This window comes from Trematomus bernacchii, unplaced genomic scaffold (genome assembly GCF_902827165.1).
Source record: "Trematomus bernacchii unplaced genomic scaffold, fTreBer1.1, whole genome shotgun sequence".
Classification (NCBI taxonomy): Eukaryota; Metazoa; Chordata; class Actinopteri; order Perciformes; family Nototheniidae; genus Trematomus; species Trematomus bernacchii.
Window position 1 is genome coordinate 9,589,068 of NW_022988050.1, and position 14,616 is coordinate 9,603,683.

General features: G+C 41.2%; 1 protein-coding gene across 1 annotated transcript in view; it reads left to right on the forward strand.

The window, feature by feature from the left end:
- Positions 1–14,616, forward strand: part of dock1 (dedicator of cytokinesis 1) — a 162,132-nt gene that overhangs the window by 45,919 nt on the left and 101,597 nt on the right. The window contains exons 19-25 of the mRNA XM_034119288.1: positions 1,500–1,597; positions 3,320–3,409; positions 4,934–5,034; positions 5,138–5,266; positions 7,262–7,370; positions 10,177–10,247; positions 12,831–12,937. Of these exons, the coding sequence (XP_033975179.1) occupies positions 1,500–1,597; positions 3,320–3,409; positions 4,934–5,034; positions 5,138–5,266; positions 7,262–7,370; positions 10,177–10,247; positions 12,831–12,937 (705 nt within the window). The remainder of the gene's footprint in view (positions 1–1,499; positions 1,598–3,319; positions 3,410–4,933; positions 5,035–5,137; positions 5,267–7,261; positions 7,371–10,176; positions 10,248–12,830; positions 12,938–14,616) is intronic.

Consider the following 14,616-nt stretch of genomic DNA (forward strand, 5'->3'; position numbering starts at 1 on the left):
TATGCGCTGACAGTTTTACCTATTGTCCCAGAATTAATCATTTGAACACATCTGCCAGTTTTGCTGCTTTTAAATCCGGCTGACGAAAAAGACATCCATTCTGGGGCAGAAATAGTTTTGAAGGCACTTTTCCTGAATGCAAACAATACCTCCAACCCTCCTCACTGTCCCATGTGCTACAGATGGTGTGGCCTCCAACAGCAGTGCTACAGTGGGAACAAGCTCCCCGATGATTTATTCTCATTTGTCTTTCTGAGCTGCAACCGTCAATTTTGCAATGTATGTCTCCTTGGGGAGTGGGATCCTTGGTAGTTGAGATGGGATCTTGTGACTGAAGCCCGATAGGTTGTCAGGTTTGCAGATGACAGGCATATATCACTGTCTCGCCACGCACGATTGGTCCTCACATAGCTGATCAGGCATGGTGAGCTGAGAGAGGGAGCAGCCATGACCCCAGGAAGAGTGCATGGCTTCGACAAAGTGGCCAAACTGAGGATATCTGGGTCTTTCACCTGATGTCAATGGGTCCATCAATGACGTCACGCTTTTGTACCTATAGACATACATTGGGAAGGGGATATCTGTAAGTCAGTAAAAATTGTTTGCGGTTAATCAAGGTCCTCGTTCTAACACTTCATAGACCTCATTCAAATAATAATAATAATAATAAATAAGCAAATTAGACTAAGTTACAAAATAATTTTCCTTCCTCAATTCATTCTACTGACCTCAGACAATGCGACTAGAAGGGGGGGGTTTAAGAAGAACACTTGGGGGATTCCTTTAAGGGCCTAAAGAGGCAGAAGATCCGGCTAATTTTGTACTCTGAAGTCACACTTTCATACTCTAACATATTTTTGGGGCATTAACTGAACCCCAGCTCCAATGCTACATTCAATGCTACATTCAATGCTACATTCAATTATAATAAAGCAGATGGAGGCAAGGGTCCCACAGAGTAAACCATGTAAACTATGTTTTCCTTGGTATAAGTGTTTTTTATAGAAACAACATGAATCTGCCATAAGACGTGTCTCTCTCTGCCTTACATCTGGACTGGACTATAGCTGGGACAATTACTTTGTTAATCAATTATTAATCCAATATCTTTAAACTTTAATATCTAAAGGCTGCTCACATGGCTAACAAACACAGTGCCGCCACAGTCCCAATTCGATAAACTGCCAAAATTGGTTTGAACGAGCGCTCCATCTAGCGTGATTAATTACATCATGACTCATGCTCTTGTTCCCAAATTAATTTTCAATAATTATAGTGATAGATTTAATAGAATGACTCAAGTTGTGTCTGGGACATTTTCAAACTGATTTGTATGTTTGGGGAAAACTTCCGGCCCCACAGCTCTACTTCAAATGTTCAATCTTAATTGTCATTTCTCGCTGCCTCTCCATCTCTCTTCACGCTGTCTATCCATTGGCTGGACAAACTTCAGGCTGTGCTTTGTGCTAATCCCTTTTTTGTTTCTTTCTTTGTTTCAGTGGACTTACTTGGCCTGCTGAAGTGGCGCTCCAACATCAGCCTGCTGCAGCAGAACCTCCGTCAGCTGATGAAGGTGGAGGGGGGCGAAGTCGTCAAGGTCAGAGGACGAAATTCATTCTGAAATCACCTCGAGAGTCACATTCAAAGCTGAAGCGAAAACTAAATGATCTTAGCTTATATTTGTCTATATCCTGAAAATGTACCTCATTCTATTGCCTGGATACAAATATCGCGCAACAGCTGGTGACAAACATTAGTGTTCCTGAAGCTCTTTTGTAGCAGTTTGCACAATTTGTTTCACTGCCTGTCTAAGGAACAGGTTGCTAGTTTTTTTTGTACAGTGTGGAGGTAGCGCACACACACAGCGAACTGAAGGGCGGGAGATGACCTGCTGTCAGAAGTGTAGGACGGCCCTTAAAGGCCCAGCGTGGCGCAGATGAATAAATGACTCTCGAGATAAAGTTTAACATAAGCATGCTGGGGGTCTGTCAGATTGCAGCGTATCACAGGAAGTCCTTCCCCCAGACAGTTCTGATTCGACCTGATGGATGTGTCAGCCACAGCGAGACCAGTTCATTAAACCACAGGGGTGTGATTATTATTACCAGCGCATTAGCACTCAATCTCTCCAAAGCGCTCCGAGGCTGCCGGTGTGCAATTAGATAACACTTTGGCAGCTTGGCATTTCAAAGACAATTCATCAACAGGATATACATTGTAAAAGGGGATGGGCTGTATATCAGATACTATGCATAAAGATTAGATCAAACTCCCGGGAGGCTTTAAATGGTTACCCCGTAGTGACTCCTCTCTCGTCCCCGTCACGCGGTCTGATCTTTGTGAGATTGCATCGGGCTTTAAACTGAACAGTGTGTTTGTTTCTCGTTAAGAGCACCGTGAATCTCATCCATCCCAGAATGACAGAACAAGCGAAGTACAGAGTGATGGCTCTGTTTCTGACACTTTACATTTGTTTTCACCTTGCCTCAGAATTGGCTGAGTAAATGGAGCATGTTTCCCCTGAGAAGGAGGATGTGTACAGTTGGTAATCATTTCCCTGTCAGCAGCACCCCCAGAAACAAGCCATTGTATGGGCTCTTATTGACAGCCCTGTCAAAGCTGGACTTTACATGCCATATTGTTCCATCATATAGGTTTTGTAGATTCATATTTGACATATTTAGCACACTGGGTTTTTGGAATTATGGCTTGAAAATAATATAATATTATTGCTCATCAACTCTCAGTGGAAGAACAATGATATACAACAACTATTACACTAAAAGTGAACTAAATAAAGGCTCTTCAGTGTTCTAACACATTGTATTGCATTAGACATTAACTGTACATTTTTTCCCTGTTGTGATATTTACAGAACATTATAAAATGTTCTTATAGTATCACTATTAGGATAACTATTTAAACTCTTTGGCCTGGCTCTATTTGGGATGTATTTTATTCATCCAATAAGGTTAATGCCCACGTCTCCCTACTGATTTCCTGCATCCACTCTGTTGAATATAGCAAAAACACCCCAGAAATCACAATACATCTCACCTTGTTTAAAAGGATGTTTATGTTATTTCTTCTTGATATAACAGATGCATTGGATTGGCCCCTTTGTTGCTTAAATGTCACCAGCTGGATGGGAAATGTCCTCCCTTAAAGAACGAAATGATTATCAGTTTGATCTCAAAGAGCTGTGAAAGCAGTTCAGGCATTTCACAGTGAGAGGGAGACTTTCAATATCCATGTTTCTTTTGTATTGCCTTGTTTTATTGTTTGCCTGCCACAACATGCTATGCATCTGTCATTCTAGTTCCTGCAAGACACTCTGGATGCTCTCTTCAACATCATGATGGAAAACTCCGACAGTGACACTTTTGATACTTTGGTGTTCGATGCCTTGGTAAGTAAAGAAGCAAACAATAACAGCAGAGAAGAATTCAAACCAGCAGAGCTTCTTGTCAGTGGGAACTCACACTTTGACGCATTCCCAACTCAGATGCAAATATAAATTATTGTCTAATCTTCCACATGCCAAACATTCCTTTTGACTGGCGTCTTTGCTCTGTGTGTCGGCCCTTTTGATCTCACAACAACAAAAACCTGTTTGTTTGCAGCTACCTTTTTCTGGTTCTAAGAGGAAGCTCTGCACTATAGGAGATACGAGTACATTCGACAAAGTCTCATAAGAATAATATCATAAACTTTTTTTAGTAACTGTGTTTGAGCATGGTTTATCCTTGCTACAAGAGTCTATGAACAAAAAAAACCCCTCAATTTGGAAACATGTTTTGTGACAGCAGACGTGAAGTATGCAGAGTACACGCCTTAATTCCTCTCCAGAATGTTGAGTGTGTGCCAGAGGTATGTCTCTGTGGAGAATGCCTCAACTGGGACACCTACCTGCATCTGTAAACACCACACTGCAGAGATGTCCACAAGCATTTGGACCTTCACATATTCTTCAGTAAATTTGAAAAACAAAATCAATATGGGTCTTGACTCTTGGCTAAAATAGTTGCCATTTATACGGTATAACGGTGCGAATGTTACATGTATTTCATTTGTGAAAGTATTAGTTAACAGAGCCAAAACAATATACACAATATAATATGAACATTGTGGCTCTGCATTCATTTGCATACATTTGTAGCAAAAGGGTTGCATATCTCATGTTTGTCTGACATTAAAGGGGACCTATCATGTAAAATGCACTTTTGTACGTCTTTTATACATGAATATGTGTCCCCGGTGTTCCAGGGAACTCACCAAGTGTCAGAAAACACAACCCTCTCTATTTTCCTCCATACCCAAATCTCTAAAAACGGGGCTGCAACGGATCTGATAAAAACTGATCCAGATTTGAACACTGTCCTGACGTCAGGACGGTGGCGCTACGGCTATTGGGCCAACTCCACCAATCAGGAGGAGACAGCCACGGCCATTGCCGTTCGAAAGCGCTGGAGACGCTGTAGTACATATGCCAGGCCTGTAGATGGTGCTGTTCTCACAGAATCAGCCCTTGCAAAAACAGAGCTAGAAATTGTCAAATTGAGCAAAATGAGGCATGGCTAAAATGCATGATCTGTTTGGTATTTTGAAAGAGAAAAAAGTATAAATATGCCTTATATAGGTATGGTCCTACACTATATTATTCAAATATAGCATGATAGGTCCACTTTAAGTTTGTCACTAAACTGAAAGATACAGCGAACTCACCATGCCTAACATCATGGGGTGTAGTTTAATTAATACTTTTTTCTTCTTGGGCCCTAGATTTTCTGTATGCTAGGGGATTGAGAGGAAATCATATTCTGCCCAAATGCAATCTTGTTATATTTCAGCATATTGAGTTGGAGTTTGTCCTGCTCTGCATTATGAGCCACGTGCTTTTCATTCTAATGAATATATCTCTGTTCTCTGACAGGTGTTCATTATCGGGCTCATAGCAGACAGAAAGTTCCAGCACTTTAACCCTGTCCTGGAGACCTACATTCGAAAGCATTTCAGCGCCACTCTGGCATACACGTGAGTTAATGATCCCGTCTACACTGACGACTGCAGTAATGAATTAGTGTACATCCCGTTCTGTGTTTAGAAGAGTTAACAGACTATGCTATTGTGTTTGCAGGAAGCTGACCAAAGTTCTGAAGAACTACGTGGACAACGCTGAGAAGCTGACGGAGCAGCTGCTGAGGGCCATGAAGGCTCTGGAGTACATCTTCAAGTTTATCGTCCGCTCCAGAGTCCTCTTTAACCAGTATGTTCCAAAGCACACATAATATTATAGTAATTGCTTTTAATCGCACTTTCGAATCACTGTTTACAATGTGCTATATGTACAAAGAACTCCAAATGGATCCACAATAAGAAAGGTAATAGTAGAAAAAAACAGATACAATTAAACGCCAATAAACAAATATGCAATAAGTAATAGATCAAGATTTATAAGAACTTAAAAGTACAGAGTGAATCACATTCAAGCCTGTTTATAAAAAGGATTTAAATGTGCAAATATGTACATTTGACAATAAAACACATATTTTTAATATATTTGTATATGCATAGTAACATACTCTCATTGTCCATACAGTATTTTTTGATTGTCTTTTTTTATATGAAAATGTTTCACTTTGTAAAAGTTTAAATACGTTTTAGCTGCTTTTAGGTGTTCCTTATATGATACTCAAGTTTCAGATTTATTTTGTATAATATAAATCCATATTGTGTGCTGCACTGATTGTGTTCAGCAGTGTGCTGCGGAGTGAAGTAAAGGTGAATGGTCTTTATAGTGAGGTGATTTCCATGGATGTGTTTATAATAGGCTGTGGAGATGTTAAATGGACGATTATGTTGTAGAGCCACAGAACTAAGCTGTTGGTGGCTGATGTATGATCCTGGTCTAATTGAGTGTTCAGAGTTTGATTGCTTTTCAGTAGAATGTCTAGAGGACGCTTTGTCCTTTACCTCACATATCAGACTAAAGAAATCACACTGTCTTTAGAGCTGTGCACATTGTGTCAAGTGGTTTCTGTTGCACAATAACGGACGGCGACCTTCAACCTCAAAGTGGACTTTCTGTTTGGGTTTTTATCGTTCTTTAGTTGTTTGCTAGTATCAGCTCTGCCATGCCATTGTTGCCAGTTGGCCTCTGAGTTGGAAAATGTTCAAAGCTGTAATACTGCGTTTGTTGAAGCCTTTCATGAAACTCTGTTTAGAAGTACCAAGGCTACATGGACACATGTTCGGCTTTTATTGTGGCCCAGTGGAACATTCCTATGAAATGGCAGAATAGACGCTCTTTCCCCCCGTTTGATTTGAGCGTGGTGTGGCAGTCAGGAGCTCACTCTGGTCCTCCTTGCTGCAGGTGAGAAGCAGCTTTAGGTAATTGTTGTTGTGGGAGCCCTGAGACGGATGCTGCTAATCCTATGATTTCCGTAAGCCCTCAACAGTGACTATCAGGGGCCATGTAATACCTGCAGCCCCCTGAGAGATTGTGGCACCACAAAAACCCACCACTCCGCAAGAAAGCAAGTGAAATCTGATGTGGTGGAGCACTTCACTCCTCTTTGACCTGCCTCCCTCTGCTTCAGTGTGCTTTAAACAATTTATCTTACAAATCCTTATTTTTAAATGATTAAATCTGAGTCATTGAAACACTTACTTTGTAATGAGCACAATGTGTCTCATTTACAGTTAATGCTCAGTTAGTGGAGATTTATCGGCTCTGCAAAAGGGATGAAATGCATTTTTTGGGCTCGATGGAGAACAATTGCTTTGTGTCTCCTTCCATTTAAAAATGGTTTTCTGCAATTGTTCTGTGATCACCGGCTTTAAGCCACTGCAGTCACTGGGCAGCATTTGCTCCACCTATCCTACTAACTGTAAAGCCTTACATCACATTGGCGTTCTTTCTGTTCCTCGTATAGTATTGGAGCAGAGTGGTTAGCATAGATCATTAATTCTTCAGATTTTTGTTTCCACACGGCAGCAGGCAGGTGCTTCAGGGTCTTGTCGTGTTGTTTTAAATGCTAATCTGGCTGGCAGAGAGAGTGATGTCTGTGGCTCCGATCCAGTTCTATTTGCATTGATGACACAAACAGGCCATTCTGCTGGCTGCTTTGAATGATTTAGCAGCGAAGCATCAAACTCTTGTTTTTTTCCACTGCGGGCGGGGTTGTTTACACGGGGATGAAACAAACAAACAGCTTTGTGATCATCTGCCAATGTAATTCTCCACTTCATCTCCTCACAGGCTCTACGAGAACAAAGGAGAGGCTGACTTCATGGAGTCCTTGAGGAACCTTTTCACATCCTTTAATGACATGATGAACAGTAATTCAGAGAACACTGGCATGGTAAAGGTAGGCTGACTGGCACACTAGTCACACCGCATGCTATCGCTCAATCTCAGCGCCAGGAAATAGCTTCTGCTGCCACGGGAATATAGTAAATAACTGCTGCTGTGTGAAAAGTAAATAAATCTGCTTGGATTTGCTTTGGATAACACGCTCTGTAATTGGAGATGCATCTGTCTTGTTAGATGTAAACTAATACAGCAGCTTACGAGACGGTAATGTTAGGGCTCTGGGGGTCGCTATGTTGCTCCTTGATGGTTTGTTTGTTTTGTATTGTCAGTTTTCTTTAACTTTATCTTGGTTTCTTTTCTTCCTGATCTTACTTTCATTTTCTCTCTTTGTGACCTTGTTAGGGCTGAACATCAAATTAAATGAGCTGTATTGAAAGCCATCTTGAATTGGTGCTGAAAGAAATATAGGTAGCAGAGATGATGGATACCACTTTAATGTATGTACAATAAACATGCAGCTGGTTAGCGTAGCTTAGCATAAAGACTGGAGACGGGTCAGGAAATAACTCGGCTAAAAGTAACAAACTCAGCCGACGAGCCTCATTGAATAGTTTATTTTATCTATAAAGAAAGTGTAAAAGGGACAATTTTGTAGTTGTTGTTTGAGCTGGACTATTTCTGAGTGGTATCGATCTTCTCATTTAACTCTCGCCAAAAGAGCACATAAGTGTTTTTCCATAAATGTCAAACTGTTCCTTGAAGATTAGGGCTCAGTCTGGAACCTCAATGCATTTTTGATCTGTACAGAAATCCCTCTGCTTGAGAAAAAAACCCTGAAGGCTTTTATCTGCGGCCCTAACCTTCCAGCTTTGTTTTTCTTCTACACATTGTGTATGTTGTTTTTCCTGTGTTGTCTGTTCTTCTATATGTGTTTGTGTTTTTCCTCTCTCTCTGTTTCCCTTTGACCTTGACTGTCCTGTGGTCTGGGGCTCCTCTGGCCTTCTGCTCTTTAGCTTCTCCTTAAGGTATTTATTTCACTGCCTTGCTCCTTTGCCTTTAAGCTTTTCTCCATTGTTGTTGCATGTCATTGTCCCCAGACTCACCGACTCCAGATTTGAGACAAACGCAGGCGTGTACTGTCTGCAGAGTCACTCTACACCCCCACATGTCGATGTGCACACACACACCTATGCTTTTAGATATAACTATAATCACAGTGCACATGCACCTTGGCACACCTACAGTAGATCCATGTGCACGCTCAACCATAGGAGAAGCTCAGGAGTCAATTAGGAGTCAGTTGCTGTGTAATTGGGTGAGATATTAGCTTTACTGTCAGTAAATTAAAAACTGATCTTGAGGAACGGGCATGAAAGCGAGGAATCCGGTTCCTTCCCAGGTCCGCCCTCGGTGAAAGCACTGTCACAGGTGGAAGCTATTGAGCAGTCACATCATACCTCAAGGCTGAATCCTGATGAACATCTGGACACACTAACACACGTAGATGCAACAGCTTGTATAAACAGACACACACACACACACAACACACACACACACACACACACACACACACACACACACACACACACACACACACACACACACACACACACACACACACACACACACACACACACACACACACACACACACAAATGCATGCTCCTGGTAGCTGTGAAGAACAGGCAGGAGACAAAACTTTTCTGAGACTTGTTGTGACACTTTACTTGAAACATCGCTACACAACATGTGGGAATTAAGTTGCTGCGGAGAACAAAGTAAGAAAAAGACATTGCGTTAAAACGGCTTCTTCAAGGGGTAAACAGATGCAGTGGAGCAGAGCCAAGATTCCTAACTGAATCAAGGTCTAACGGAACCTTTTTGAAAACTAAGTTTCACTCTCCACCACTCTTCATGTATGCAGGAGGTGGTGAAGGTGTTGAGTTGCATTTAAGCACTAACAGTATCTATTTGGTTGAGGGAAGATCGACAAAGACATTTATTCAGAGGTCATGACTATATCCATGTTCAGAAAACCTCAGGGAGAAGCTTTGTTCACGATTACAAAAGTAAATAACAGAATCTGCTCTCTTAGCAACCTACTCTGAACATTGCTTATAACCCTTTACATATTTTCAGAAATAAACCATGCACATTGACAGAGGGATTGTAGTCCTCGAGCGTGCTACATCTGTATGGCTAATCAACCGCTGACAGACAAACTGGCTCTGCTGCTAATCTGCACAGATGCCGTATACACACCATCAACCCACCTTTAGCAGCAGGCAGTTAGAGAGGGAACTTTCAGCTTGCATTTCTTTTATTAATGGATGGCTCTCTAATTAGCCATTGGGTTCACACGTGATGTCTTTATTATAGTACCGATGGGGCCATTGGTGATTATATCTGGCCTTATCTATAAAGGTAACACTATAGAGAGAGACCATATCTTTGTCCGAGTTGATTTATTGTGGCACGGCAAAGGAAAAAAATGAAGATGGTAGGTGTGAGTTTAAGAAGTAAAGCCAATACGAGTGTAATGCAAACACACTGCAGACATATACCAGCACATAGGGCTATTCAAAAATAATCTTAGACATCAACAGTTGTTTCTGTTCATGGCCCACAGACGGTGAAGTGTACATGCTACTGAGAGGCACACTGTTTTCATTAGTGTGACACAAAAGGAGAACACCGCATCAGACACATTCACTATTAACTCAACAATGACACACAATTCCCTCATTTCTGTATAACATAATGTGGGCTGAAGAAGCTTATGAAATCAATCAATGACTGAACTAATGGCTTTGGAGCTGAGAGCCACCCGGTAATGGTTTCTTTTCTTTCCCCTGGTTAAGGGTGCTGCACTGAAGTACGTTCCCACCATCGTCAACGATGTCAAGCTGGTCTTTGATCCAAAGGAGCTAAGGTAAATTAATTTGATCTACTGCATTTTCATATGCTCTGTCGCTGTTGCATTGACCTCTGCAAAACATCATTTGATAACTAAATACATATTCAATGGTAAAGGGGGACTGAGCTCCATGTGAACTATTACTGGGATGATGTCACGAAAGAAACGATTTCCCCATAGGATTATTAAAGTATTTCTGACTCTGATTTTCTCCTTTAACCTTTTGGTAAGATATAGGTGTAATCTGCACGTTTCTAAAACTGACATTAAAGCAAATTGGCCTTAAATTGCTTTTTGTTTTTGCTGTGTTTACTTCAATTAAAATAGCATGTTTCGATGAATGCCCAACAAGCTGATGGGATATCGTGCCATCCTAAAGAGGCACTGTTTATTGTGTGTGTCTGGCTCTTTACCTTTAGGCTGAATTGTATTCAACTGCTAAACATTCAGTGGCTGTACTGTGATGGCCAGCGGTTGTTAAACATGCTCCGGTTGCCTGGGAAACCCGGAGAATTATCCACTCAAGTGTCCATTTCAGTTATAATGTCTACCGTGAATGTAATCTGCCACTGCTCAGTGCTCTTCTTTATAATAAATGACTTCTGAAGTACAGTATCGCACACAGATCTGACTGTGCTACTAAATTACACATTCATAATATTTAGTTGAGACACATTTAGTGATACACGAGTTATCTTGTTCTATTTGTGTTATAATAAAATCACAGTAACATCATTAGACTTTCCAGACATTTGGTCACATGACATGGAAGCTATTGAAAGAAGACTACATTATTGAGGCAATTGTAAATATCATCATCTGTTTACTAAATTATTCAAGAAACTCAAACAAAAGAATCCCTCCTCACATTATTGGCACACGTATCTTTACCTGGCTTCTAAATTAAATTAATTAAATCCTTCTCTGTGTGATACAGATTACTGTATGTTTCATTTCAATCGTTTCAAATTGCATTTCAAAGTATAATAGGAAACACTTAAAATGTTGGGACTGGAACAATAATTAACTGATGATTTTCCGCACTCTCTTGCTATGCAGAGCTATAAGGAAGAGTGCAGTAAACACAAAGTAGCACATATGTGAGATAATAGGGCTTTTGGTTTCAGCTTTCATTCTAAAAGCCTTGGTCCTTATGAACCATTTACCTTTTTAAATCACAGACATGGCTTTTTCTCTTGCCTGAGCAAAGGTGGCATCAGCTGTTCCCGTTGTGAGGGTAAACCTGGCTGAGCTGGAAGCGACTAAACTGAAGCCTTGAGGGTCGGGGTGTTTTATCCCCTGCCAGAACCTTTTCTCTCCTCCTTGAGCTTCAGCTTGCCAGCATAACAAGCATCTGGCCCCTTCATGGAGGAGAAAACTGTCAGCTTTATGTGTGTGAATGACAAGGATTTATCTTCCAGGCTTTGAATTGTTGAATGCTCGTAGTTCGATCCTGCTGAGCTATGCTGTATCTTGTCCTTAAGAAAAAGATACATTGGAATAAAAATGTTAAGAGTACAGTATGCATTGTTACACAAGGCTGCATAGGACTAGAAAACCTTCATGACGTCAGCTGGGAAACTTTATTTATATTACCATTGTAAGTACATGGAGTTCAGAGACCTTAGCAAATGTCTTTATATTAAAAAATCTAATGATAAACCATATGGACCATAGGCATACAAGTTATGTATGGTTGACATCTTAAGACGAGGGTTGTTATTTGATGTTTTCTAGATCCTTCAACAACATCCTAAGGCTTTAATCAGCACATTAAGTTTGTTCAGTTGTCATGGAGATGTTTCAGTTGTTATGGGGATTTTCTTCATGTAATAATGATAATCTCCTTAAGATCAAGTAGACTCCTTGTTCCGATGAACACCATGAGATGTGGTCTCCGTAGATAATATTCAGTACTGTGAATGGCCTTGTGCTGAGATTTTGTTCAGTCATTAAACAACCTTCAAGCTCAAGTAATGTTTAAGTTTATATAATAACAGCCAAATACAGTATATTATGATATGGTATGTTCTCTGGATTTAGTCCGGAGATATTTATTGAAGAAAAAAACAACAGATGGTTGAATAAGGGATCAAAAACATGAGAAATGTAGTGCTAACCAGGAAATTCTAAATGTGAGTGGAGTAACTTGTTGACCAGTTGATTAGTGCATTCAATCGACATATCTGTGAAAATGTCATTAGACCACCACTCGAAATTAGTCAACTAATCAACTAAGAGGGCGTGGGTCTAGGTACTGCATCACATACAACTGTAAAACAATCTATTTGATTGATTTGCAACACTGACCGCTATCCTATAAAACAATCTGAGATAGAGCAGAATCTCTCATACTCAGCTGTTCTCAGAGTTCACCCGAGGTTCTCCTCTGGGTCAGTTGACAAATCTACATTGTCCCATGCTACATATTTGTCATATTCTCCAACCCAACCAGAATATCTGAAAGCACCTGTGTGGGTGTGCGGGGCTTTTAATTGCGTTTTGGATGATCGCTCGTGATGGGAAGCAGTCAGCCGGCCCAAGATGCCCGATCATTCTGACCTTTTCGTCTTTATTGTCATCCTTCTGTCTCCGTAGCAAGCTGTTCACAGAGTTCATCCTAAAGGTTCCTCTGGGCCGCCTGGTGAAACAGAAGCTAGACTGTCTGATTGACATCGTCCACAGCGATCTCTTCACTCATCACGGTAAGTGCACACATACACAAACTGTACTCCCAGTTCTTCGGTGCATGAACCTTCACTCACAGAGCAGTAATAAAGGCAATCACACACACCACCTGCCTCCCCTAGCCATGTGAGCCCACAATGAGGGTCATTGGTGAGGCGTAGTGGAAATCCCTTTTGTTATATGAGAGAGTTAGGCAATCTTAGAGCTAAAATCCCCAAGACTTGACTGTAGCAATATTCACATCCACCTAGTCTTCAAGTCCCAACCCCTGCTTTCCTTTGTTTGAATGTGTAATCTTTTTTTCTATAAGTTTACAATATATTATTATTTCTGTTTGGGTTTCCCTTTTAGTTTTCTTGCCCTAGCAGCAATCCAAAATCAAACACATTCACACTTTCAAATTACACATTAGCACCATACCGCTCTACATTTTGGCCATGTCATGTCAGATATAAAGGGCATGAAAGTATACCAATTTAATGAGAATCCAGTCTCCAGCTTCCCTCAGGCAGGTCCCTGCTGCACGACTATCGAGGGACGAGCATTTTGCCGGGGGCGACATCCTCCGAGGCCCATTTAGGTTAGGTCCTGATTTAGAGACCAACACACACACCCACACACATACTGTCCTGTGGTGGTAGATAAAAATGCAGAGTTCCTAACCCAGTGAAACGGTAACAATGATCACATTTTGCTGTCAGGGATGGCACATGCCTCTAAAGGGCCGGTTCAAGAAATGGACGACAACAATGATACTCTTGCAAGGCTGCTCTCTGCCTCTGCATCAGTACAGGAATTACAGGTTGTCCTGTTTGTGAAAAGTGTAGTCTAATATTAAACAGAACACATGGAAAAAATACGCCTTCAATTTAATGATGCACTCCTTTCATACTCAAGCAAGGTAAAATGGTCTGATTGGTGGTTTAGTGTGTAGCTATTGAAGGGCAATGCTCAGCATGTGGTGCTCAGGTAATGACTATTGATCTGTTTGGTGTAATTGTGGACAGACGAGCCTCCCCGATGCTTGTGAATCACTCGTTGCTGTGATGTAGATACCGGCTACCCTGCCGCTCCATTCCAACAACAGCTCCACGCACCGGTGCTTTGAACATCTCCAGCAGTCTATTAGGGGCATGCGTGTATTTAAACAGCGATGGAGAAGGCTTAATTGCCAATAAAACTGTCCTTTCCACATCAGTATCAAGCTGAGCTCCACTTTGGAGATGTTTTTATCACAGATAATGGCCACTGCGATGACCATAAGGGGTTCGCCATGCCGTTTTTAAATGTGGTTTAATCAGCTGTGGCAAGTGCACATGCTCCTGGGACTCACTGTGAGGTGCATCCTGATCCCCAGGTGGTCACTGAAAGGTTGCTCCACTAGCCAATCCTCAAGTGAAATGTACTAGAAGGAATGCTTGGAGCAATGAACACCCAGCACGAGGCATCTACCTAGACACTTCTTTGGCAGTCTCCACACTCTTCAGTATGCATGCAACGTGATCACTGTTGTGTTTTCTTTCCTGTAGATGGCACAGTGATTACCATATTAACAGTTTCTGAGTAAAAGCATGTCTTCAATGAGTGTTCTTCACTCCCCAACGGGCTTTTTTCCCTTTCAAAATGATAACTGTAGTCAATAAGATGACATCTTTTATCCACAGGTTATATATTTTCGTTTAAAATGTAAATTCTG